General features: G+C 43.2%; 1 protein-coding gene across 1 annotated transcript in view; it reads left to right on the forward strand.

Moving 5' to 3' along the window:
- The first annotated feature begins 357 nt into the window (after nucleotides 1–357).
- Nucleotides 358–26,209, forward strand: part of CALCR (calcitonin receptor) — a 53,560-nt gene continuing 27,708 nt past the window's right edge. The window contains exons 1-6 of the mRNA XM_009876481.1: nucleotides 358–405; nucleotides 8,093–8,246; nucleotides 11,438–11,548; nucleotides 18,382–18,494; nucleotides 20,162–20,253; nucleotides 24,802–24,928. Of these exons, the coding sequence (XP_009874783.1) occupies nucleotides 358–405; nucleotides 8,093–8,246; nucleotides 11,438–11,548; nucleotides 18,382–18,494; nucleotides 20,162–20,253; nucleotides 24,802–24,928 (645 nt within the window). The remainder of the gene's footprint in view (nucleotides 406–8,092; nucleotides 8,247–11,437; nucleotides 11,549–18,381; nucleotides 18,495–20,161; nucleotides 20,254–24,801; nucleotides 24,929–26,209) is intronic.

Here is a 26,209-nt window from a genome sequence, read left to right on the forward strand (position 1 = left end):
ATCAGGACAACCAAGGTTGCCTTAGCAGGCAAAGACATGGAGCTTGACGTAGATCTGCGGCTGGTGGCATAGTGACACGGAGCTGTAGCCCACGTCAGCTGGACCCACCACGGGAGGTCCATGGAGGAGACAAATTAAAAGGATGCCAGCCTCCAGTGACATCACGCGGGAGCACACGCGAGGCAGCAGGCACACACACACACACACACACACACACACACAGAGTGGACTCTAAAGAGATGCTCGTACACAAAGATGAGGAATTTATCTTGACAGATAAAGCCTAATACTGTTTTGTTTTTGTTGTTTAATTCCCAGAAGGGTCAGCTACAACGTGTCTCTCCAGAAGACTCCACAATGAAAAAAAGAACCCACAGTTGTTTCTTACTGATCATCCTCCTAACTGTGAGTACGAGGAAGCTGAACTGTTTGTGTCATTGGCCAGATTTAAACATGTGAAGTTGAGAAAAATGAGTACTGAGTTACATTTGTTGTACTGCACAGGTGAAGGAATGAGCTCCCTTACTGATAAATTTCAAAATAAGGTTAATGAATTTCTAAGTATTTCGTAAAGGTTTGTACTTGAAACTGTTGGTGAGACAGAACTGCAGGTGTGAAGAAGGTAATGCACATGCTTTTTCATTGCTGTGTTTTACAGGCTACAACGTATCAATGACATAGAAAATTACGTGTTTAAAATCTTCCTTAATGTTGATGTGTGGGACTTTAGGTTGACTTAAGTAATTATGGATTTTCACTGTTTATAGTTACTTTGCTATTAGGAAGGAAACTGAAATGTAAAATAACAGTATAAAGTTTAGTTATTCAGTTCAAATGCCATTTCTAACTGTTTAATATCAATATTACAGTTATTCCAATATATGCAACATGGCTTAGTGTTTTTCTAAATATGTCATGAATTTATTTCTCCACGACTAAATATCTCTCATGTAAGTTGAATGCTTTCTCTGATCTCAACTTGTGAAACCTCAAAGTATTAGCAATTATCAGAAAATCATAGACATTAGAGGTAGTCAGAAATGAGCATACTGCCCAGAGCCTGAGTTGCAAAATGGTCTGAATATGCCAGAATCACGCTACTGGTAACAAGCACCCCTCTGCCCTGGTGTGGTACAAGTAACTCACCTGCTGGATGCCTCCTGGTTCCCCAGCTCACTGTTTATCTCTGTGTTCCTGAAGAAAGCTTTGATTCTCATTCTTCCTGTGTGTTGTTGGTTAGCTCTCCATGCCCCTCTGCTTCTCGTCTTCTAACACCTGAATGTGGATCATTTATGAGCGTCTCCCCATCAGCTCCCATCCTTTCTGGTTATAAGCTGTAGAAATGGGGCCAGAAGACATTCTGAGGAACAGCAGAGACTGTTCTCCCTGGTTGGTTTGTTGGATTGTGTTCCTCTTCTCTCAGTATAGTAGAACTTGCCCACAGTGCTCTTTGCCACTTAAATTTATACAGACAAAAAGGAGGGAGGGAAAGCAGAGAACGATAAGAGAATGATGGATGGGAGGAGGTAAACCAAAAACAATTAAATGAACTCATGGAGAACCCAGGAGAACAGCAAACAACTCACTTTGGTAAAATACTGAATTCATAGGACTCTCAACAAAAGAAGAGCTGGAGAGCAAGCCAAGCAATGGAGGAGAATTAATACATTTCTGCCAGCTGGTCTCAAAAGAATTTGTGCAGAATTAGTTAATGATTTGGCAAATCATTCCTGTGCTGGGCAGAATTCTTCTGCCTTGAGGTATGTTGGAGTATTCTGGTATTTGTGACCTTTTGTGGCTCTTCCACGTAGCCCCGCAAGGGATGACACATAGCACGGAACAGGCTGGGACATCCCCCACAGTCAGAGATGTCTCTAACAAAACGACCTGAGAGAGAGCAGCTTCCTTCTGGGCTTGAAGCCCGGCTGATCTGCACAGCCTGGCAGAGGCACTGGCAAAGAGCAGCAGTTCTTCCCATAAAGAGCCGATGTGACTGAAGGAACGGCTCCAGATTATTTTCCTTACCCAGTCAAGTGACAGGACTGTCAATAATTTGCTAACTAAAGTTGTCAGCAGCACTTCTGAGTGTCTGAGGCACTCTGACCTGCAGCATGGATTTGTTGGTCAGCCCTGGAGGACTGGGATGATCCTTGCCCTGTTGTCTGCAAATTGTTTCAATCTCTCACCCATGGTAGCGTTAGCTCTGCTCTCATTCCTGCAGTGATCCAAGGGATGAGCTTCCCAGGTCCCCTCCAACCCCTAACATTCTGTGGTTCTGTGGGATTCTGTACAGGTCCGTAATAACAACTCACCTTTAACAAACAAAAACTAAAGCACCAGTTGCTCCAAAACTTAATTTAGAAATAAAGCTAACTCCTTATTTTCTTTCTTCCCAGGTGCCCTCCAACCCCTAAAATTCTGTGGTTCTGTGGGATTTTGTACAGGTCCGTAATAACTCACCTTAAACAAAAACTAAAGCACCAGTTGCTCCAAAACTTAATTTAGAAATAAAGCTAACTCCTTATTTTCTTTCTCTGTGACGGATTCCCTTGCTTTTGGATGCACAGTGATAATCCTCTACAATTCAAAGTGAATTCCATCAGAAAATTTTAGCTGTTCATTATTTCTTAGTTCGCTTCATTCCTGATGAAGCCTAGTGTTTGGTAATTATTGCGACTGAGATTTGTTTCCTCAAGTATGTGAGCCCCTGTGTGCTGGAGTAATCAGTTCACCTCCTCGGTGCACGTTTCTCTCTGGATTAAAGGTGGAGCATCAGCACAGTGCGTCCAGGGGCATCAAACTGCAGAGAATGAGGAGGAGGAAACAAGCTTCAGTCTCTTTCCTGAGTGGCCAATCCATTTTTCAGGACACTGAGAAAAGAGGGTTCTATTCTCCGCACGATTTTGTCAAATAAGAATTGTCACATAGTCCCTACAACTGGTAGTTTGATCTGATTTGGTAAATGAGGATTGATGGAGTAACTTATCTCAAACATTCCAGTCTTGTTGTGCTGAGCCAACCACCAAGTGCACAGAAAGGACAAAAAGGATGCTGCAGCTGAAGACCACACTATTGTTCAGTTTGCTCCATTAGACCAAGACTGTCTTTTAAACTAATGTTGATTAAAAAAAAAAACAAACAAATTCATTAAGTCCAGATCTGTCCAGTTGTTACCAAGCCACAGTCACTAAGCTCTACACAGTCTGGAGCTCTTCTCACACAAGGCAGGCTCAGGAGAGCAAGCTGCTGGTGATCTGAGGTGGTGAGAATTAGCGTGAGAGTTTGAGACTTAAGCTGCTCATGGTTCCCCAAGAGGGAGAGAAATGTTGCATTCTGTTCTGCTCACCCAGTTCCAGGGGTAATCAAGACTTTTGGTCTCCATCTTTGCTTTTTTGAAAAAAAAGAGTGCTGCTATGAGGCTAATTGCCCTAAAGAGGCCTCTCTAAAGAGGCTGCACCCAAAAATCCATGAAGTATTCTGCAGCCATCCTTTAAGCCCACAGGTTGCATCAGGCTACTCTGGCAGTAAAGCTGTGAGCAAATCACATGCAGCAGTGGGAAGGAACTCTAAGATTCGTGAGTTGCTTTTTATTACGGATGCGTTGTCTTCATCTGCTGTGGCCAATAATCTCATGCTTGTTTAAACAGCTGCCAAAATGTGAGCCGTAGGGGATGTCACTGTGAGATAATGGCCATCCTACTTCAGCAGCAGCTGAGTATGGGAAAATTTCAACCTTCAGTGGTTAAGTAAAACATCCCGTTGAGGTATTTCCCCAAAGCAATTGTCTGCTGTTGCCTGGCGCATTTGTGGTGGATAAGAAATTATTGTGGTGCTTACTGAGAACCTTGGCATAAATGACCTTTCTAAGGCTTCACAGGAGTTTTCTTCTCTGTCCTGACACGAGCAGCTCTGAAAAGTAGTTCAAACATCATCAAAGTACGAGAGGGGCTCCGCAACCAGACTAAATCACACTGAGCTCTTGCTCAGGGGTGTAATATGTTGAAGGGCAGGAGTTCAGTGACCCGGAAAGTGGATTCCCCCCTTGCACAGGTGTATATCAGGTGTCTGTCTTACAGAAACCGGGGCACTGTTTGTTCATTTCCACAGAGTTTAATAATGAAGCCAGATTGCTTTCTCTAGATTGCTTTGTTAATTCTAGGTATAAAATGAATGGCAGCATTCCCAGCAGCCTGGTTTTCTTCTCTTTGTAATGGTAACTCATTTTCTTGTAACAGTCGTTGGTCGCGTGGTGGCTTGGTGGTCGTATGTATGACGTCATTTACTTGGGCTTTTAGGAGTGACATCATATGTACGGCTGCTAAACTGCCGCATGGGACATCCTTTAAACAGTTCTCTTCTGAAGAAATCATACCAGTCATTTTCAGGCTATGAGCAGATCCTGATTACTGAGTTGTGAACTGTTTATTTCTCTGTAATAAAGAATGTTTATCAATGAATGAGGCATTCCTTTATTGTATCAGCATCATTCATATTTCCATCTGAAGTACCTGTAACCGATGGGCGGATGGGAAGGGTTTCTAACATGTAGTAATGGACTCTGAACATTCAAAGTTTATTCAATATTGTAGGTTGTAACCGAGTGAAAATTATTTGATCGTGTTTTTTGGTTTTTTTTTTTAAATTGTGAAAAAATATGTTTTAAAACTTAATTCCTGAAATACCTACAACCCCAGGAATATAAGGCTGTTTCGTCAGCCCACTGAGCTGACTTTGGGGAGGTCAGGCTTTAGGCTCTGAATCCCAGCGTGGTGGTGGACGTGTGATTCTCCTACGCGGGGTAGGAAACACCAGCACTGCACGCAGAGTCGTGACTGGTCAGCCTCCAGCAATCCACCAGGTTAATTTTTCATTAGTCTGCTGAAACGATCGTTCCAGGGTCGAAAATACTGTGCAAACTTCCACGGCCAGCTTTTCAAATCTAGGCAAACAGAAATGAGTAATAGCAGTTGAAGGGAAGAGTGTATTTAAAGGGCATATCACAGATGAGCAACACCAGCAACACCTCCGTCTAACCCCTTAATTTGATTTCACACATAAGCTATTTGATTATGTCACATAAAAGAAAGATTTTTGTGCAACTGACTTTGAAAATCTGAATCTTTGTGTTTGGTAAAAAGAGAATAACTAGATAATTTAAGAGAGAGATGCAATCTAATATTATTATTCCATTTTTTAATCTAAACTTGCTTTGGGTTTACTGTGGGCCATTAAGTGATTTGCACTGGTGAAGTAATTTCCATTGAGCTTTAGTGACAGTCTCATCCATATTTTTAATCTCTCCAAGTGAATTCCTGGCCCACGTGCGGGCAATAGAAAATTTGCTGGCAGTTTCAGCTGGGCCACGATTGCTTTGCGTAGAGGCAGTGGAATGGTCAGTCCTCCTGGTTATATGGTTGAGCACTTCAAATAATTTTATGCACAATCCAAGACATTTTTCTTGTCCACCACCACAGGTACTCTCTGCCTCCAAGTATTAAAATACTCTCATCAAGCAGAGGAGACTTCGTCAGGAACTGGCTTAGTCCCTTACACACAGCAGGGTATGGAACTGACCCTGGAGAATACGGTGTCTTTGGTCTCTGAACTGTGTCTTACCCCCCAAATTGTCATCCCTAGTTACAAACTGTCATCTTCACCAGTTGAAAGATGTAAACAGAGCATTGCTTTTCTGAGGGTATATGCTACTTTTTATTTCAGCTCATGCTTCTGTACTGTGCAATCCTCTGGGAATGGTCTGTCCTTCTGAAAACGAGAAACCTTAGAACAGGGGAAAGATGTTCTGAAGCACTGAACCTTTTCTACAGTTTCTGTCTGTGCAGCTGGCACTTGCCTCTTGTTTCATATCTGTGTTGTGCTTTATTCTGTCCAGATAAAGCAAATGACACTGCAACAGTATTTATGGCCAACAACAGCAGTCTTTCTGGTCTCTGTCAGTGTGAAATGATTTTGATCTTGTTCGGTCAAACAGATGTGAAGAACATCATCTCCTTCATCGAAGAAAACAAAAATATAATAAAGTCATTGTTTCAAGGCAAGGAAAACTGGTGATGTTTTCCAAGCAACATCAGGTGGTTATACTTCTAAACGTGGATGTGTTCCCAAACTGCCCACAGTGACAGAGGAATCGTCAAGAAGAAGTTCCCCTAGCTTTCTTTGGCAGTACTGTTATTCCTCTGTTGAATGCAAACAGCATGGAACTGAGGTATTATTCGAAAAAAGAATGGAAAAAATAAGCGTGGAGTATCTGTGCATCACGGCAGAGAAGTACGGAAGCCTTTGGTGATGCACGGAGATGAAGAGCTAAGACAGACCTGAGGGTGTCTGGAGAACCTCACCTGCACTTTCCTACACAACGTGCTGGATGTAGGATATTGCTTGGTTGGCTTTTAAATGATCCTCGTGAACTCCAGCCACCCCCCTGAATATTTTCAGAAGTGAGAGATCTGTGATATTTGGCTTTGCTTCTGTATTTCCTGTTGTGGCTTTCAAGATGCTTAATTTTTCACTTGGATGGCCAGATGAAATGTTCCTAATAGCTTCACTGTCCAAGTGTAGCTTTGTGTGTGTGGGCATACATACAAACAAAATTTATATAAAATTGTCACGCCAGAAAATATCTTCCTCCTTATTCCTCCCATTGTATTTCAAGTGCCTCTTTACGTGCAGTGAGATAAACTGCCTTTACTGTCCTCCGGATAGTAGCTATATACAGTGCAAAATGAAAGAGTTTGTATCGACAGAGATTAGGTTAAATTAAGAACAAATACTTGATTAGGTAAAAGAGTATGAAAGGATTAAACTGAGTTGGTCTGGAACAGAAGTATCAGGATAAAGTAATGGCTTTTTTTTTTTCTCAACTAAGTCAAGCGTACTGTGATTTTGCTGTATATTCTGCCAACTTGTTTTATTTGTACAAATGGGGAAATAGTGATGTGTTTATACGATACAGTTGCTTGTGATGTGTAATAAAAAAGGGGAGCAAAAATTTAAGAAGGAAGCTGATATTTGAACTTTCAGACCTGTTATGTTTTCGGTGTGAACAACTAAAAATACTTGCTCAAAGATGCGTAGTAGCGTTTGCTGCTAAAAACGTCGATTTTGTCTGTTAATGGGAGCCCTAAGTTTTGCAGCAGCCTGTAAGTGACTCCGTATGTGTTTGTGATGGCTTTAGTGCGGTTTAGTGTAGGGGAAAACAGGAGGTGGTCCCAGCAGAGTGCCCCAGCAGCGCTGCCCTCGCTTGGGGAAGCAGGGGGAACTAATCTCTTCCTATCACCTCCGTGCAGAGACGTGTCCTGATACGGGCTTAAAGCAGCGCAGAATTAACTGGAGCTCCACGCTCTCATTTCCACCCTGGCTCACAGACCTGGTCTCTGCAACAGGAGGATGGATAGATGGCTGGGGAAAAAAAAAAAAAAGCTAACTGATCTCTCTACGTGAGATTTTTGCTCTCCAGACGCAGTGGTCCTGCCCTTTGCCCTGCGGGCAGCTCAGAGCGGGAGAAGTCAGAAGGTGACACTTGCTCAGAGAGCACCTTGCTGTTCAGCCTCTCAGATTTAGGGACACTTTGCTTGGGTGCTTAACTAGGAGCAAAGGCCGGGTAGGGAGGTTTAAACTCTACCTGCTGTTTCTGAAGAGTTGAAGGAGCTCCAAGCAGGTGTTGCAGAATTCCATCAGTTCTGAGCCTGTGGCACTGGGGATTTTACCTGGGCAGCCTGCAGGGAAACTGGCACAAGCGAGCGGGAATACGTGGGGGTAACTTTGGGCAGATGCAAAATTGTATTTTTTTGTAGATCACTAAGCCAAAAGAAAAGATTTTAAAGACTTTATGGAGTATTTAATGGTCCTCTGTTATGCTAAGAAAAAGGACTTGGTTAAAATGCTGAGTTTCTGGTGAGGTAAACTAATAAAAATTCAGCATTTGCTTTGCAAGCAAATGGCCTATCGTGATGCTAACCACATGTGCAAATAAAAGGCCTTTGAAGCATGTATAATAGAGATTTCTGATCCTCACTTTTTTATTTTATCCTCCTGATTTATGCGCTTGGACTAACAGTTTTTCCTTTCTGTGCAGAGAATGGTTCCAAGTCTTTCTTCTACTGTAAATTATACTGATCCTACACTAGAGCCTGTAGTAACTGAAAATTCAGTCATACGACAGAAGATCATAGATTCTCAGTTCAAATGCTACGAGAGGATGAACAGAGCTCCTCCGTATAAGAAAAAAGGTAAAAACTTTTTTAAAACTTCCCTTCGTGTATTGTCACGCTTGCTTATGTTGCTGTAAACATTTTCTTCTCTGTGCCAACTCCTACCCTTCCTCAGGGTGCAGTTTCCTTCACACAAGCAGTAGTTAAATTCACACGATCTTAATGTCCTCTTAAGTGCTAAGAAAGAAAAACGCCTGGAAAGGACCTAGGGAATGAACAGCTCTTCCTCCCGTGCAGGCGGTGCCCCTGTCATCTACATTTCCGGCTCAGTGCTTTGCTGCTTCGATATTGTGCTTGAAGAACAGCGTCTTCCAGAACTTTTCAGCAAGCTCACACGACAACCTGATTATGAGCAGTCATCCCTTAAATGTAAATGTCATTATCTTTGCTTCGCTTTTCTGTCATTCTTGCATTGACTGCTGGCTGTACCAGCACATGGGCCAGGTATTCCATATTCAGTAGTGATACTAGCAGAAAAAAGATTTGTAAAGCACTGAGGACACATCTGTATTGAATACAAGGCACATAGTAAGATTAATAAAAAGGTAAATGACAAGTAATAGTGGTGCTACAATGGCACAGTATTAATGAAGCAGCATTTCTGGTTGGGACTGAGAGTTCCAGTCACTTTTTCCCCAGAAAATATGGAAGAAGTCAGAGAAAAATGTTGGAGGCATTGTGGAGATCTATGCAGGTAAAGAACAGAGATACTGAGGACACACTTTAAAGAGAAAATAACATTTAAAAAAGCCAACCTTATAGACGGGGTGGAGACACTGTGGGGTTTCCTGTGTTCCTTGGGCTGTAAGTGGTGCCATTGGGAACTGTTGTGTTGATAGCAACATGCACTTAGTTAACTTGTAACCCAAAATGAAGATAACGAGTGACTAAGGAGTGATGCCCACACTACTGGAATTGCATTTCCAGCAGGATTAGAGGATCTTCAGCAGCCTTCCAACACTTACACCTCAGAAAGGGTCAGAAGGGAACAAGGGTCTGAGTGTCTCGGCTGCAGATGTAGGAGGGAGGATGGGATGAGATGCAAAGGACAGGTGCAGGGGTGTCTCCTGAGAGAAAAAGCCCAGCGTATGAGCTGAAGGGGTGTGCAGCACAAACACTAGTGGGATCTTAGCGCTGGAGTTCCCAGGAAAGGCCGGTTTCTGATAGAAATTCACAGAGCTGACAGAGATGCGCCTAATATTTCCTTGGTATCTCCGCAGTCCCTGATGTAGCTTATTAGTGGGCTGGTGCAAAAGCAGTTTAAATCCTCCATAATCCTGGGGCTCAAAGCTGGTGGCAGTGAACTGCGCAGTGTCTGATGCTCAGGACCAGAGATGGTCTGATAGAGGTGAGCTGGGATGTGCAGCGTCACAAGTGGCCTCGTGTCAGACCATGTACCCACACTCAGCTTGCCCATTTCAAGGTAGAGTTGTTTACCTCAGCTCCCAAAGAAACAACTAAATGAGGAACTGGGGCACATGGGAACCCCTGACCATCTCTCCAGGGTGGTGCAGCACCCCCCTACTCCCTGTGCATCCAAAAATGCAATTTTTTTAGTCGGTGATGCAACAGTATGGTGCTCAACTCTTCTTTTTCTGTTTTATTACGTACATCGGTTTATTTCCTGGAGCACTTAGAAAACATATACATACATGTGTGCATACACATCCTTGTTACTTATCTTGAAAGACACATTCCCCAATGTGTAGGTTAACATCAGTGATTTCTTTATCAGGCGAAGCAAAGGATTTAGAGCTAGAAATTCCTACCAACCCCATTCTGCAGCGTCTTGCAGATACAAGCTCAAGTTGCAAACGTTTTCTCCTCCTCTTTTTCTTTGATATTACAAAATGATTCCTAAAAATATTTCAGTTGCAGCTCAAAGCTAGAGAAGAACATGAGAATGCCCGAAGGAAAGATAACAAACTGCTGATATGATGCTTGGCTGATGACATAAACAAGTAGCAGTAGCACATTTAACTTGACAATGGAAAAATCCATGTGTATAAATTCTTAGCTAATGAAGAAAAAGTGTTTATTAAAATACCTTTTTTTCCTAGGCACCTTATCTGGAAAAAAATAATTTGGAACATTTTATGCTTTCAATTTTTAGTTCACAACTATTTTGACTAACAAGCAATTATTGGTGCAAATTCAAACAATTCAGATGACTTCTACAGCTTTTTTGCTTCAGTTAGAAAGCGTATGCACCAGAAGTAATTAGCTGCCCGTAGTTTATTTCCAGTGGTTATTAGGTGCTTTCCACATTACTCTTTCAAAAACAACCTACATGGTCAAAGCAGCAATTCTGAAACTCCCATGAGAGCAAGGCAAGAAAGGTGAGGTGTATCTTCTCGCTGTACCACCCTTTCATCTGAAGGTCATGATGATAAATAGCTTTTCCCCGATGCAGATGGACTTTAAATAGAAAATAACTATGTGTTAAATAGAAAATAACTGTGTATTACTTGAATAAATCCACAGTGAAGGGGAAAAATGTGTTACAGCGAGCAGAGGTTTTACAGCGAGCATCGTTTCTGGGGCCGGGAAGGGCCCTTGCAGGGCACACAGCCTGAGCACGGCTGCCCTCCCAGAAGGAAGGGACGTGCTGGGGCAGGATCACAGCGCGCCTGCCCAGAGGACATCAGCAGGCAGGTGTCACTGGTTACAGATCGGTCTTGCACCAGCATCCCTGGGTCTGCAGCGCTGTCCCTGATCTCTGGGGCTGAGCGGTGCAACGGCCGCACAAGGAACTGTCTCTGCAAGTGCTGCTTTTTAGCTGGGATGTCCCTGCAAGCCCTTCCCACCTTTGCATTTCAGAGACTTGGGTTTCAGACCTGCTGAAAATGAAATGAAAAGGGGGTGTCCATACGGTCTTTGGGTGCCACCAGTGTACACGCTTACAGCTAAGGACAGAGGAGGACCAGAAGGAGGAACTTGTAAGATCTGATGCTACATTCCAAGTTCAGTTCAACAGGCTTTAAAATACCAGTTTCTGGTAAAATAAACACCACTACCACCAGGTCAGCGGAAGCAAGTACCTTGTAGCACCTGAGTGCCACTCAAGGTGTAGCAATACCAAGGGCTTTTATTTCAAAAAGAAAACACGGTTGTCCGCAGATGGCAATACTCCTTGAGAGGCTGGTACAGAGCAGGCTCACGAGTGGCTGCGTGTTGGGTTAACCCCTGTGTTCCTCTTCCATGGGCAGGTCTGTTCTGCAACCGAACTTGGGATGGCTGGTTGTGCTGGGATGACACGCCTGCTGGAAGAATCACCGCTCAGAATTGCCCGGATTATTTTCCAGACTTCGATCCAACCGGTACAGTATTTCTTTTTACCGTCTTATCTTGTGAAGGAAATCTTCAGAACGTTCATGCCGTTGACTGGGTGTTCCTCTTCCATGGGCAGGTCTGTTCTGCAACCGAACTTGGGATGGCTGGTTGTGCTGGGATGACACGCCTGCTGGAAGAATCACCGCTCAGAATTGCCCGGATTATTTTCCAGACTTCGATCCAACCGGTACAGTATTTCTTTTTACCGTCTTATCTTGTGAAGGAAATCTTCAGAACGTTCATGCCGTTGACTGGAAGCATGTTTCCAGTGACATTTTTGCAGCATTGTGAAATCCCATAATATCAGAATGTTTTTATCACCTTGTTCTAAGTTTTTACAATGAAGAGAAAATGCTTATGTGCATGAAATATGTATCAGAACGTTCTTTGTTCAATTTTTATTGGAAAATACAATTTTATAGAAGACGATCAGCAGAAATAATGTTCTTCACTCTCCAAGTTTCAGCTCTTCATTGAGATCTTCATACAAATGCTAGTAGTTGTGCAGACTAGGAGAAGTAATTCAAGAACATGAAGAAGGAAAGGACAAATGAAAGCAAAAATCAAGAACAGAGATACTGCTAAATAGATATGAGGAAATATTAGATGCAGGTATAACTCCACAAAGAGCATTTTTTGAAGAAAGACATTTTGGGGGCATACAACTCGGAAAGTTTTCAACGGGGTTAAACCCAAATGTATGTGCCCAACTAGCAAGTAAGGAAACAGGCTATTGCATAGCTGTGAATTAATTATCCGGTACCATTTGATAAAGCTGTTGATTTTGTTGAGCTTTTTGCCTATTTAGAAACAGGGGAATTTTAAGGTTGGATCAGACCCAGTATGTGTTTTGCTGAATCCCATTTGTGGTGGCAGCCAGACTGATAGGTGATTCTGTTCTTTATAAATCCGTGATTATAGAATTCACCCATCAAGTGGGAAACTTCCAGTGTCAGTCCCCGTCTGAGGGGATTCAAACCTGCATCCCAGCTTCAGTGGAGGAACCTCTACCTTTCCACAGGAAGCAGGCATTGGACAGGATGGGCTGAAGGTTTTGCATGCCTGGAAAGGGAGCTGTTGTGGCTGTACACCTCTTGTGGGAGTGGCCTGAGACCCACCCCACAAATTTTTACAGAAGTCCACATCCCTGAGACACACAATAGGCACCAAATCACAAAGTCTTGACTTTGGCGAACTTTTTTGGCTTTCTGGCACACTCGGTCTTGACCTTTTAGTGTCATAGTTTTCAAGGAGGCGTCTTGCAGTGCTTATGGCTCGTCGTTGGAGAACAGACTGAGGAGCTGAAATCCTTAACACGAAGCTGCCTTTGACCTGGGTCTCCCTGTCTGTGGACAGCTGCCTCAACCATTAGGACATTTGCACAGAAGATGGCAGGAGAGCATCTTAAAAGAATTGGCCACGCTTGGTTCAGTTCCTAGACAGAAGGGCCCACATTCAAGAAGGAGTTTGAGGCTCTGGATCCTCAGGTTGCACGAGCCGTTTCCTACACGCCTGTTCGAGGTGCTTCTTGGGTGGGGTCTGTACCTTCTGCTTCAGCCCCTGTTTTGTCCACGATGTCCTCGCCATGTGGCAACAGCCCTTTGATGAATAGGGAAAAATTGCCACAAGGCTTCTGCTTTCCCTGCTTCCATGGTTTTCATAGGAAAAAAAAAATTGTGGCACTAACAGTCCTAGTTTATGTATACTCCATGCACTGCTGAGCTAACACCTGCAAAAGGCAGCGTTGGGCAGCCCTGTGATCACAAAAGTCTCCTCTAAACTTGAGGTCCTCCTCCCTCAGTGCATGGGAGTGATTACAGAACCATTCTCCTGCTTGCTCCCACACCACCTATTCCCAGCTTTTCCACTTGCCTGATTATCTCCAGTGACTTGTTCTGAACTAGTTGTTGCACTACAACAGCCCTCCTTAAAGTAATACTTGATGCCATCCATGGAGCAGCCCCTCACTTCACCTGTTAGTGCTTATTGATGCCAAGGTCTGCAGCTTGTGCGGCCAGTTGCAAATTGCTCCTTAACGTGCAGACGTGTGCTGCAGAGTCTGGCCCACGATGTGGGCACGCTGCGGTTACTCTTTCTGCCAAACTTTAAAACTTGAGGATTTGGGAATTTTGCAGTGTTCCTGTTCTCTGTACGCAGCCACAGGAGGAAAAGCCTCCTTCAGTAATTAATTGTCCAGTTCAGGTACAATACCTACCGTCTTCTGGACTCAGTATTTTCCACATCTCTCTTGTCCCCTGTCAGCCTTTTTGCCTGCATCCTGCTCAGCCCCCCGGTTTGTGTGGCTTGGCAGCAGCTCAGCATCTCCTGGTTGAGCCAGAGATGCTCTCCTAGAATAGTGGTTGAGCTCCTCATCACGTATTACAGCTGCAGCATCAAACCACCTGGTAGCCAGTCTTTGCTCTACAGGTGACTGATTGTCACACTGGAACTTAAAGAGTAGAAGGCAGACAAGAAATTGTGAGTGTGACTAGAAGTCTTTCAGCTGCTAATGGAAATGGCTGCCACTTGCAGGTGGCCAAACGCACAGTTGCAGCTGTCCTGAGAAGTGTGTTGGGTTTTCTGTCACTAGTCATTATTTCTTTTGGTAATTTATGCCTGTTAAACAAAACACGGCTGGATTTTCTGCTGAGAGACAGAAGGTTCATCCTAAAGAACAGCGATCTTGCAGGGTGAAAACTGCAGTGCCTGTCAGATTTCCTTCCCAGTAAGTCCTCGTGATATCAAACCAGCTCAGCAGGTATTTCAGGCTTGCAAGTAACTCTAAGGACTTCTGAAACAAGGATTTCACACTACGCTGCCTTGGGCTGCACAGAGATCTGTGGGACTCTTGTGTATCAGCTCAAAAAGTTAGTTTTGTTTGAGGCTTTGAGTCCTGGAATAAACCGATGCCATTCATTCAGCTTTCTTTTTGTGCTTTAGTAGGTACTTCATCTGTAACTGACAAAGGGAAATATTTTCTGGCAGCATAGGATCACATCCCCATCCCATATGCACCTGTGGGTGCTATATGCCAGCCAGCTCTCTTCATATGAACCCCCAACACTATTCACTATTAAGGCCGGGAGGAAATTGATAGAGTATGTTAGAAAGTAAATAAAGTGAAATCATATTCTGGAGTGAAATGACAGAGAACATGCTCAGGGCTCTGTTCATTTTGTGTCTGACAACTTCACAACTAACTACCAGATGTAGTCCCCCTTGTTTCACTGAACTCACGTCAGGAATCTGTGTTGTGAGAGAAGGAAGGACCGCTGTGATAATCTAGTCTGTTCATTTAGTGAGGGCTTCCCACGCTTCTCTCCCTGTGGAAGGAAATCAGTATCTTAGAGATAACAGACAAGCAGAAGCCCCTCTCTACGAGCTGTGAAAACTTTGTCCTTTCCGATAAACAACCGTTGCCTCTTGTAGCAATCTCTTTCTCACAATGACCAGCGCGCGCTATGTGATAATGCATGAAACCAAATCAATTTGTCTGGAAAACATACCGAGTCCTACTGCTTTAACTCTGGCAACAGCAGGAAATTCATTGTCTCATCCACGCCTGACTGTGAAGCTCTGAGCAGGGGTGAGTTTTATACTCCCCTATTCAGGCAACATGCGCAGTTTCTCATGAATTGTATTCTATATTCGTATTCTATCCAGGTTAATCTTTGGTGTAATCCCTTTGAAATGATTCCAGGCCATGCTGAAATTGCTCGAAATTGAATTTGATAGGAATCTAGTATGTAATTCATGCTGGTAATATTCTTGCTAATGAAAAAAAAAGGGAAATATATTGTGGATGTAATGGCCTAGTTCTAGCACGGCAGATTTAGTGGGGGCAGCAGGAGGCACAGAGCATTGCTGTGCCAGGAGCAGGCTGTTGGGTTTGTGACCAGGCAGTGCTGTATTACTCCCCTGGCTCTCCCTGCACGGGGCGCTGGGTCAGGATTAGATGTGGTGCAGTGCCACAGCAGTGGAGCTGAGTGTGCAAGCTGAGCTGGGGCAGCCAGACCTGGTGGTTTCCCTTTCGCTCTTAACTGTGGTGAAGTTTCTGGAAGTGGAATTTGGAAGCAGGTCTGTATGTGTATCGGTAAGCAGTTGCCACAGAGGAGGATCGGTGTGGTGTTGTGTCTCTCTGGTGAGGAACATGGAAGTAGAGCCTTGCCTTCCCGCTCTGACCAGAGGTCCCCTTGCTCTGGAGGATGGACCATGGCAGAGGGGTCTGAGGCCCCGTGGTATTTGTGTTCTCTGCAGCTCTCTTCCCATGCCGTACTGCAGTTTTGTCTCTCTTAGAAAGTATCTTTAGAGAAATAAGGATAAATGCTCCGCACAAGAGAAGGAGGAACAGAATGGAGAGCTCTTGCAGACGCTTTTGGATTCAGGGGCTGTGACACCTCTGACCAGCAGGGACTGGATTGAGGGACACAGGTGCGCTCTTCTCACAGCTGCCAAAATGGACAAAGTGTTCAGCTGAGGGGGTTGCCAAGCTGTTAAGAGGTGTCATTGCGGATGAGAAATCATGGTCTTCCCCAAATGAGAGAGAGAGACCTTCTGCGTTGCAGCTGCAGCTCCCCCCAGCCCCTGGCTCCTGGCAAGCAGGGAGGTCGCTTCCTCGGGCATCCCCTGATTCAAGCATCTTCTCAACCACGGTCTCCCCTCCTGCATACCCAGCCCATCACGTGCCCCTTCGCACCTGGCACAGTGCCTGCGCTCACGGTGCGCGAGGAGCAGCATCCTGCGTGGGCGGGAGCCCAGGGACCTGCTGGGGTACCCTGAGCTGCACAGGAGAGAGCCCTTCTCTTGCTGCTGCAAAGCCAGCTTTGTATTTCCGCCGGTCCTCTTCTCCTGTCTTCAAGTGATGTCATTTAGTGAAAAATAAAGCAAAACTGAACTCTCTGGCCAGCTGCTTCTTTTCCTCCTACCCTTCTGTATATTTCTGTCCTGCTTCTTAGCAAGCTTGACAGCTGTATTTTAAAATTCAGTTCTTATCCCCATGGTGCACAATATGACTTTATTATACAGATTCTAGTTCTTCTGACTGAGACACTCTGATGATAGCGATAACTCTTTACTTATTAGGACACTGGAATTGAAGTTTTCTAGGATTTCCATTGTATTATATCAGATGACTTTTTTTTCACTTTTGGAAATTTTCTCCTATAGTATTTTTTCTAAGGATGTAAGTAAATCACATGTGCTACATGAGCTATTGCCTCATCTGCAAAACTAAGCACTGCACTGCCAATGGCAAAGAATCCGATGTCTGCCTGTGAATCGCATCACTTCTAGGTTGCTAAAGTCGCGTGAGAAGAGGCCCACACCATGTCTCTGTTCCCCCACTTTGAGTAACACGATGCCCGAGCGGTGTCCTATTCAAGCTGATAGGGTGCAGGCAGAGCCTAAAAAATTACTGTTTGCATAGTATTTTGATAATCTTAAAGCAGACGCTTCCATCTTGCCTTGCTAGTATTGCCTTACCCATTTGTGTGTTTCTTCAGAGCTTGCTGGATTCTTCTGTTTGACGTAAAAACCGACATGTGCTCAGCGCTGTGCTCTGCTCTGGAGGACTGGGGTGTTTTTGGGTGGGGTTTCTGCGTTGTTTGGTTGGTTTTTTGCAATGGCACCATATAAAGTATATTTCTAGTCAGAGGAAGATAGCTCAGTCTATAAATCCTTACCTTGTCACCGTCATTGGTTTCCTCAGGGTGTATAAAGGGAATATGAATATTCCAAATTAATAGACTAATTAATCATCAGAGGTGATTGAGAAAAGTGAATGCCGATGTTAAACACTAAAAATGAAAATGGGGATGGTCAGATGAGAATTGACTCTGTAAAAAGTGTATGGACTGGAAATGCTGATAATCTGTGTATAAAGCCTATAAAATTAGAAAGCTGGAGTAGGCAAAGGGAAGTCAAGATAGACTTTTTCAGACTATTTTATAAGTCAGATTTGGAAAAATGTGTTTTTCATAAACAAACAGCTGTGCCACTGTCTAAGAAAACATAAAATCATTTATGTTCCCGTTCGGTCCCCGTGTGTTCCCTGATCTAGTCGAGAGGTGGCGATCCTGGCGACAGGGAGGCTGGATTAAATGATCTCTAAGGTCCCTTCCAGCCTCGGCCATGCTATGATGCTGTGATAAGTTTCTGATCTTACCCTGCCTGTGTTATTCAGGCAAAGTTTGCAGCGACTCCCACGTGGCTGATGCTCGAGGGGAGGCCAGAGGAACTGCCCCACACACGACAGGGCATCAGGAGGGACTGTCGTGCCTCGGCACCCTGGCTTTGCCAGGCAGGCCAGCGGGAGGGCGCAGGCAGGGCACACGACTGCGGGTCAGAGCTGCAGGATGCTGAAGCCCTGACCATCCCACTGCCGCTGCAAGGGGACACGGGAGAAGGAGCACGAGCCTGCAGAGCCATCCCCACGGCGGGAGGAGACCAGAGCCACCTGGGACAAAGTGTCCGTGGGGTCATCAGGGTCCAGCGGTACTTTCTCTTCCCTACGCCGCTTCCAGCAGCCTAGAATTTCAAATGAATTTTTACCACATAAATAATTGCGTCTGAGTGAAGGTTGGGGCTATATGCTTTACTGCATTCACTAAAGACCAAAGGAGACAGGTGAAGGACAAGTGTGTCATCAGAGAAATCTCTGGGAAAAAGAATCAAAACAGACGAATGTATAGTAATGGCACGATTTGAAAACTCTTTGGATTTTGTTACTAAAATAGTTCCAAACATAGAAATTCTTTCTTACTGATTGTTAAATGTGTAATATGCATCTGCTGCAATAACTGCTATTACATTTTGTCATCAGAGAGGGCTTCCAAATACTGCGATGAAACGGGAAACTGGTTCCGCCATCCTGAGAGCAACCGGACTTGGTCCAACTACACCCTGTGCAACTCCTTCACCTCGGAAAAGCTGAAGGTGAGCTGTGGCACTGTTAGAGCCAATGACTGTTTGGGAAAGATTTTGAGCTGTAGTGTGACGTAGAATGATTTTGAGCTAGCAGTAAGACTCATGAGAAAGGTCAGAATAGTCCTCATCTTTTACCTTTATGTGTTGCACGAGAACTTAATAACATTGTCTTTGTGATTTTGGCCTATTAAAATGACTTTATGAGTGTTCAAACCTAAACAGAGGTTTGCTATGGGGCGGGTGATTTGGTAGCAATTCGTGTGGCAAGGTTTGCACTGTCAAGTGTGTTTTTTAATTCCTGTGATTTTCCCTGATTGTTCCAACAGTTACAAAGTGATCCTTTAGAATTTCAATTTTTGTTTCTGTAACAAGGATCTTCCAAGCTGTTGATGTCTTCTCTTCAGGGCTGGGAATATTAACCTAAGTTAGAATTATTTTTCTTAAGCAAAGAATATCACCCTGTACTCATTCCCTTTGAGAAGAGGTATTTTTGAAGGTACCATTAATCCAGAAGATCCTACAAGCCTGAACACATTTAACTTTAACAGTTTGACTGAAGTCATTGAGACCATTTGCAATAATGAGTTAAGCATTTGCATCAGTATTTCCAAAATCAAGTTGCTAGGCTGGAAGAACTAAATATAAAATCCCCAAAAGAAACAAGAAGAGAGGGAAATCTGAGGAAAGTTGAAAAAAAAATTAAGTTCAGAAAGCTCATGAAAATAAACATATTTCTCAAATGAAGGTGGAGCTCCAGGAAAATCTGATTGCAGGTTTGTGACTGAACAATTTGTGATTCTTTGGAAGGAAAAGAGTCAAAAAGTTATTTGATGTTGGGTTTGTTTTGGAGGATCTCTTTTTATGCAGCCAAAAAGCAGCATGTGGTTATATTTGGTAGTGATCCAGCCTAAAGGGCCTTGGAAAAGCCTCCTGGACTAGGCAGGAGCTGAATTCTAAAGGTTTTTGCAGCATGAGGAACCATCATGGCAAAACAGTGCCCACCTGTGTGATGAAGAGAATAATGGTAGTAATCTGAGCTCACAGAGGCATTACATGGAAGCACCATAAAAATACAGTTTTTCCAGATGTTGGCCCACATAGGGAGGCAAAAATGTAGTTCTGTTACCTATTATGCATGCCTTTTAGAAGAACAGTTTTGAACATCATTCAAGCAAAGTGCAGGTAGAACACAAAGGAAAATTATACGTACATCGAGATTCTTCTGAAACAAAAAATAGTGGAAAACACAGAAAGAATCTGTCTTCACAGAAATGTCAAGTTATATTATGACCTTTAATCCAAGTCTTCAAAAACAGGAGTATGCTTCATTTGTAGACTGTTTCTGTGTATCTGTCGATAATATAATTAACTGAGTAGCAGGTATTCCTGTTAAAGAATTCTCTTTCCTCAAGTCAAGAATTCTTGGGGGACACAAAAGAACATTTCTTTCAGAAGTTTTCTAAGCTCAGAATGAAAAAAAAGTCTTCATAGACTGAAAAATTGGTGAGTCAGTGTGTTGGAAGTCCTGTATGTCACAAGGGGCACGACAGATTGCCATTTCAAGGACTGCAGAAATTAGTAAGATACTGCATTATTTGTTTGAAGTTGACAAAAGTGGGAGAAGAAAACAGGTGTCTGCAAATTGTTTGTTTGCCTTTTTTTTTATTAAATTGCAGATGGCGTTCATACTTTATTATATGGCGATCGTTGGCCATGCTCTGTCTATAACATCCCTGTTGATTTCCTTGGCAATTTTCTTCTATTTCAAGTAAGTGTTTCTTACTCTTCTTTTCCTGAGGGATCTCAAATGGTAACCAAAGCAAAGCTTGGAAGGGGACCCGGCAGTGAGAAACAGCTCTTCTGAGTGCCTTTATATATAATCCTGCTTAAAAAGTCTCAGCACAGGGTCCTCTCACCAATAGGACATCTCCTGGTGGTGTGTAGCCAAGATCAGGCTGTTGGATTTATCAAGACTGGTGTAAAAGTGCAGCCCACAGCTATGATAACTTGATAGGCTATGTTCTTCTAGCTCTTGAGCTGTCTTTTTAAGGTATTTCACTTCTGAAACGTTACCATAAACTGCAAACTTCCCAGACGGATAGCACACCCAGAAATCAGAGTTGTAATGTCCGTACACAGATACCTTGATGAAACAGAGCGTGTCCAGTGTGGTGACCCAGACGGGATGGTATCTTACCGATTTCAGCAAAGCTCTGTGCCTTACTTGTAATCGGATTGCCAGACCGTCCGTTCCTGACCAGAGACAGGGAGGTGCTCACCACCAGTAGAGCACATCTGGAGATAACTGCAAGGTAGGCTAAAAGCCAGGTAAAGTCTTCCAGCATTACCTGGATAAAGGTTTCCAGGGATACAAAGGAATATTCCCCACACTGCACACAGGGAAACAGAGCAGTATGAGAAATAGTTACTGCTCAATAAATATCACATGGTTTGGAGCCCTTGATGAACATCCAAAATACAATTTTTTTGTTTCTTTATCATCACCCTTGTAGAATGAGAAATTATATTCTTTTGTGTATTCATCAAGCTATTCCAGCATCTCAAAGACATATTTGCAATCCAGAATCCTAGAGTACTTCTAGGGATTATCTTTCCAGCATGACTAGTTTATATACAGGTCAGAATTTATGGTTTATTTTTATTTGGTTGATGTTTCTAGTAAAATGAAAGCCAAAAATAAGCCCTCAAATCTCCCAACTCAAATTCAACAAATACATCAAATGTACTTTTTTTTTTCAGATCTCAGTGAGCAAAATAGTAATTGTTCTAAATCAATACCATCCCACTCATGCCAAATCATGAATGTATATATGCATTATTTTCAAAAGGAACAGGATTCATTCTCCATAGAACTTTCATTTTCTGGAACATGTTGTTGCACTTAAATTTCCAAGTCTGAAAAGGGGAAAATTGGTCATCTTTTCTATTTTTTATCTTGCAGACTTAACTTAAAGCAAGGGTTGAGTGTAAACTTTCAGCTACTCCTTTTTGTCACCTGTAAGACCAAGGAATCCTAATGAAGTACACCCAGTGCATTTGCTGTCATTACCATTTAGTTTTAAACACTTACTGTGACTCTTTTAGGACCTAGTTTTTATATGTCTAACCTAACTGGTATTGGTTGAGTGCAGTGCTGGGTGGTGAGATATCATTGACTTCCGTATCGGAATTTGAGAGATGTGTGGAGTTTGGCCGCAGATACACATATATTATGATTTGCAGAATCCATCAGCACATAGCAAACACAACATCCCAGCTTACACGTGCACTATAACTGCATAAATTTGGGGATGGTTGCCTTGTTTTAAAAATATACTGTGAAAGGTACTCCACAAAACTCCTGATACCTTGTGCCAATTCTAAATCAGTTCTAGCCTCAGAGTCCTTATATTATTTAATCTAAATCTTACATCTTAGCCTATTTCTGGTCTGTTTTAATCTATATGTACTGCCTATCTATGGATATGTTAAGGTTGTGTGCCTTGTAAGAGTAAGTTTCTTGGTAAGGTTACGCAAAGCTTCTCCCAGGTGACTTCCATCTGCCGCTGGCCCCTGGAAAGGTACCCCCGGCTGCGGGTGTGCATGTAGGCTGGGAAAGGTTAGTAAATTGAGAGGCCAGAAGAAGCTGACATAAATCTTAGGGATATTCAATTAGAAGACTGTGCCTCGGCTGTCAGAGAGGAAGAGTAGTAAAAGACTAAGCCAACATCAGCCTCACCGAGAGTGAGCCTAGGAAAGAGGAAAATGAAATGGTCAGAGGAAATAGGAAAATGAAATGGTTGGAGGAAAGAGAAAAATCAAATGGTTGGAGGAAAGAGGAAAATGAAATGGTTGGAGGAAACAGGAAAATCAAATGGTTGGAGGAAACAGGAAAATCAAGTGGTTGGAGGAAATAGGAAAATCAAATGGTTGGAGGAAACAGAAAAATCAAATGGTTGGACTTTGCATAGACTGTACGAGTCTGTAAGATTACAAGGTCAAAATACAGGTTGTGAATTCTGCTGATTTGCAGAGAGATCGTCTGAGGAGTGACTGTGACCGCGTGCAGGAGTCAGATATAGAGATATCTAGAAACTCTGCTCAGTGGTGAATCCCCTTCCCATGTGAGTAAAGAAAAAGAGCACAAAACCACAGCTGAAGTAATACTTTGAGAAAACCAGGCATCCTGTGCCTGAGCTTCAGGACAGTAACACACCTTCTCCTCTCCTTCCTCCTCCACTTCTCCTTCCCCTTCCATGACTGAATAATGGCACAAAGCTTACAGGAAGAAGTAGAGAAGGGAGTTAAAACAAAACGCTGCAAAATGAGAGAACAAAGAGGGAACCAAACTACAATCATAAGAATGTGAGAATGAAGCTGTACGGGTGCAGGGTTCCTGTTGCCTTCAGTTGTTTGCTGTCATCTGGCCATGACAGAAATAGATTATTTGACCTTCAGTAGAAGGCAAGCTGTCAATCACACTGTCAGTCAGATGGCAAGACGTGGGTTTGGGATTGTATAATAGCCTTTGACCGGAGAGGCAGCAGCAAACAGCTGGCAGAGGTTGCCATAAGTCTTTCCTGGCAGGGATTTATTTTCCTTTCAGTTTGAGGTATCAAGATTCACAATGGTCTGGCATCACAGATGTTGCAGTACTTTTGGAAAGAAAGATGGAATCAGTAGTGATGAGCATCACTAAGCAATGGTAACTCAAAACAGGAGATAGAGCATTCCTAAAGTGGAATGTCCAACAGTTACATGACTCATCACATTACTGCAATATTTTTATAATTGCAGACTGAGATTCTATTATCTCGTATGATAAAACACAAAATAAAAAAGGGACTCCTAGCTACAAATCACTTCCAATTGGATTCTTAAAACAAAGACAATTGTGTAAGGACAGATGGGGAGTACAGCAAGTCTAGATATGCCAGAATAATAGACGGTATGTTTTGAATGCACCTGCAGTCTAATTGCTGCCAAGGCTTTTAAAGGAAGGTGAAGAAGGATAATGGGTGGAAGGATAATTTGTGGAAGCTTGTTGGGAGTTTTCCCCAGAGGTAAGGGAGAGCATGGTAGAAAGAATGAAAATAATATGAAAACTGAACAAGTGAGTAGGAGATGGAAAATAACTGGCTGGGGGTGAAAATTGGTATTCCTTGTATTCATGAATGAGAAGAAATGGCAGATTCACCATGCAGATCTATGAAGAAATTAATGCTAAAACCACCTTGGAAGTCAAAATACCCTGGATACCATAGAGGAGTGCAGATAGGAAATCGAAAGCGAGGGTGAGTGGGTAGGAGAATCTACCTCTGACAAAGAAAATGTAGGAGATGTAGAATAAATGTGAAGTATGGGGGAACCGTGAGAACCAGACGAGACTCTGAAACTCTGAGGCACAACTGCTAGAGGCATAGTGACACAAAAAACTCACAAGGTTTATACATGGATAACTGGCCTGCCTTCTTGCATACCAGTTAGTGAAGCAGAGTAGGGAGCATACAGAAGGGTGGGGGGTGACAAGGTTTTGTTTTTTGAAAAAAACCACTACAATGGAACGATTAGGGTATCAGGGAGAGGGCCTGAAAGAGAGCTGAAAGAGGTCAGAGAAGAAGGACATTACAGATTTGGGTGGGAATTAGGAAGGGAAGACAGTTCAGGTCTGGAAGCACATTCCTGATCAGGTGTCACAAGAGTTCTTGTGAAATTCTGCTACCCACAATAGCAGAAATCCTACCCTCCCTGAAATCAGTCATTCCGAAAATATTGCTGCTCCTTCTGAGCAGGAAAACAACCTCTTCTGGTTTGAGATCTCAGCTGGAGTTAGAAAAATGCAAGATACCAACCCAAATCCCCCTGTAATTTAAGGAGATTCCTGCCCAAAGTTCCCATCCTGTTTCACCACTAATTCCTGGAGTAGGAAATAATTTTCATCTGTGTATTTGGGAAATTGAGTCTCCAGGGACCAGTCAGTTATAAAACAGTATTCCTGATGTTCGTTACTTGTATTATGCACATCTAATAATTCTCAGGGTTCTGCTTCACCACTTAAAATCTCGATTAGCATGAAATAAAGAAAAGCATCAAGGACTGAGAATGTAGCCGGATGGTCTAAAAAGCATGTGGTGCTAAACAGGTGTAAAAACAAACCCCAGAATTTGTCGGAGGTTATGACTGCGATGCAAGGCATGTATTTTCCGATTATGCCTTGCCAAAAGGCATTCTTGAGAGATTTGTTGCCAGAAAGAGCTTGTTAAAGTGACATCAGAAGAAAAATACTAATTTACGACTTGTGCTACATATTTTTCAGGAGCCTCAGCTGTCAAAGAATAACACTGCATAAGAATTTGTTCTGTTCTTACGTACTGAACTCCGTGTTTACAATTGCCCACCTCATTGCTGTTGTGCCTAACCCAGGCCTTGTGAAAAGGGATCCTGTAAGTACTGCATGACCCCTCTCCATCCTAACGACTGTAGCTGTGCCAAAACCGAGCGTTCCCATCCGCCAGCTAATGACAGCCGTCTGGTAACACATGCACAGAGGGTTCACATTCTGAGAATTTCACTCAACCTTGCTCACATCTTTACCGAGCAATAAAAATCTTTGAATCTGGTACAAGAAGAAGACGCCTCAGACTTGCTCCAGCCACCCCATCTGCACAAACGTGTCAGAGCCCCCCACCTGGCGTGTCCCAGCAAGGGCCCTGAAGGGACAGATGACCTTGCTGTCCTTTCTCACAAGCACACATGCTGGGAGGGGCAGGGGTAGAAAGAAATATGTCTCTTTTTTTAAAAAATGCTGCCCCAAAAAGGTCTGTTTGCTGCATTTTTTTTTCCTGAGGAGGTGGTAAATCAAAGCAATAGCTTGCTGCAGTGCTCGTGGATTGTGATGCCAGTTGTGCCCGTCCCTGAGCTGACAAATACCCATGGCAGGGCTCAGTGACCCAGCCCTGGGCTTGCTCTCTGACACAAATCACATTGCGCTCGCCGTCGTTACAGCGGCCCCGGCTGATCTGAAATTAAGGCAGGCCTGGGAATCTCTCAAGTTATGTCACAGCACTGATCAGCTTGTCTTCTAATAAGATCGTTCAATTTATCCGTTCATTTTTCTGCTTCCGATTTTGTGAAAGCAGCTCAGCATTAGCACCTGATGTCATCTGATCACTCGTGCGTCTCTCAAACGTGTGCTGGTTAAGGAAGCTGATTAAAGCAGGAAACACACAGACTGAAGAAAACATCACCAGTCCCAGGGACCATCTGGAGATTAAAAAATAGAAGAGCGGAAGAATAATTTAAAAAATCACACGTTTTGTTTCTCCTTACTGCATGACATCATACATGCGTAGCCTATACAAAAGATGCCATGAAAATACACTTGATATTTGAAGATACAAAGCTGGCAGATTATATTAGACACCTAAATTGAAGTAAGATCATTACCTCAGGGTTAAGAATGATACTTCCTGACAGTAGGAGTAAATTACCTGAAGTAAATTATCTGAATTATCTGAAGGAATTTCAGTCACAGATACCCCTTATGTAATGGCCAGATACAGAGATGAAGTTGGTGGTATTTACCCTGCAAAATAATGTTTCCATCCCAATAGATCCTGCTCTTTCTTTTTTCCTGCCTAAAGTTTTACAATAGATTTTAAATATACAAAACTGTAGGAAAAATGCTTCCAGTGAACACATATTTATGAGGATGTCAAGAAATC

This window comes from Apaloderma vittatum, unplaced genomic scaffold, assembly GCF_000703405.1.
Source record: "Apaloderma vittatum isolate BGI_N311 unplaced genomic scaffold, ASM70340v1 scaffold11359, whole genome shotgun sequence".
Lineage (NCBI taxonomy): Eukaryota > Metazoa > Chordata > Aves > Trogoniformes > Trogonidae > Apaloderma > Apaloderma vittatum.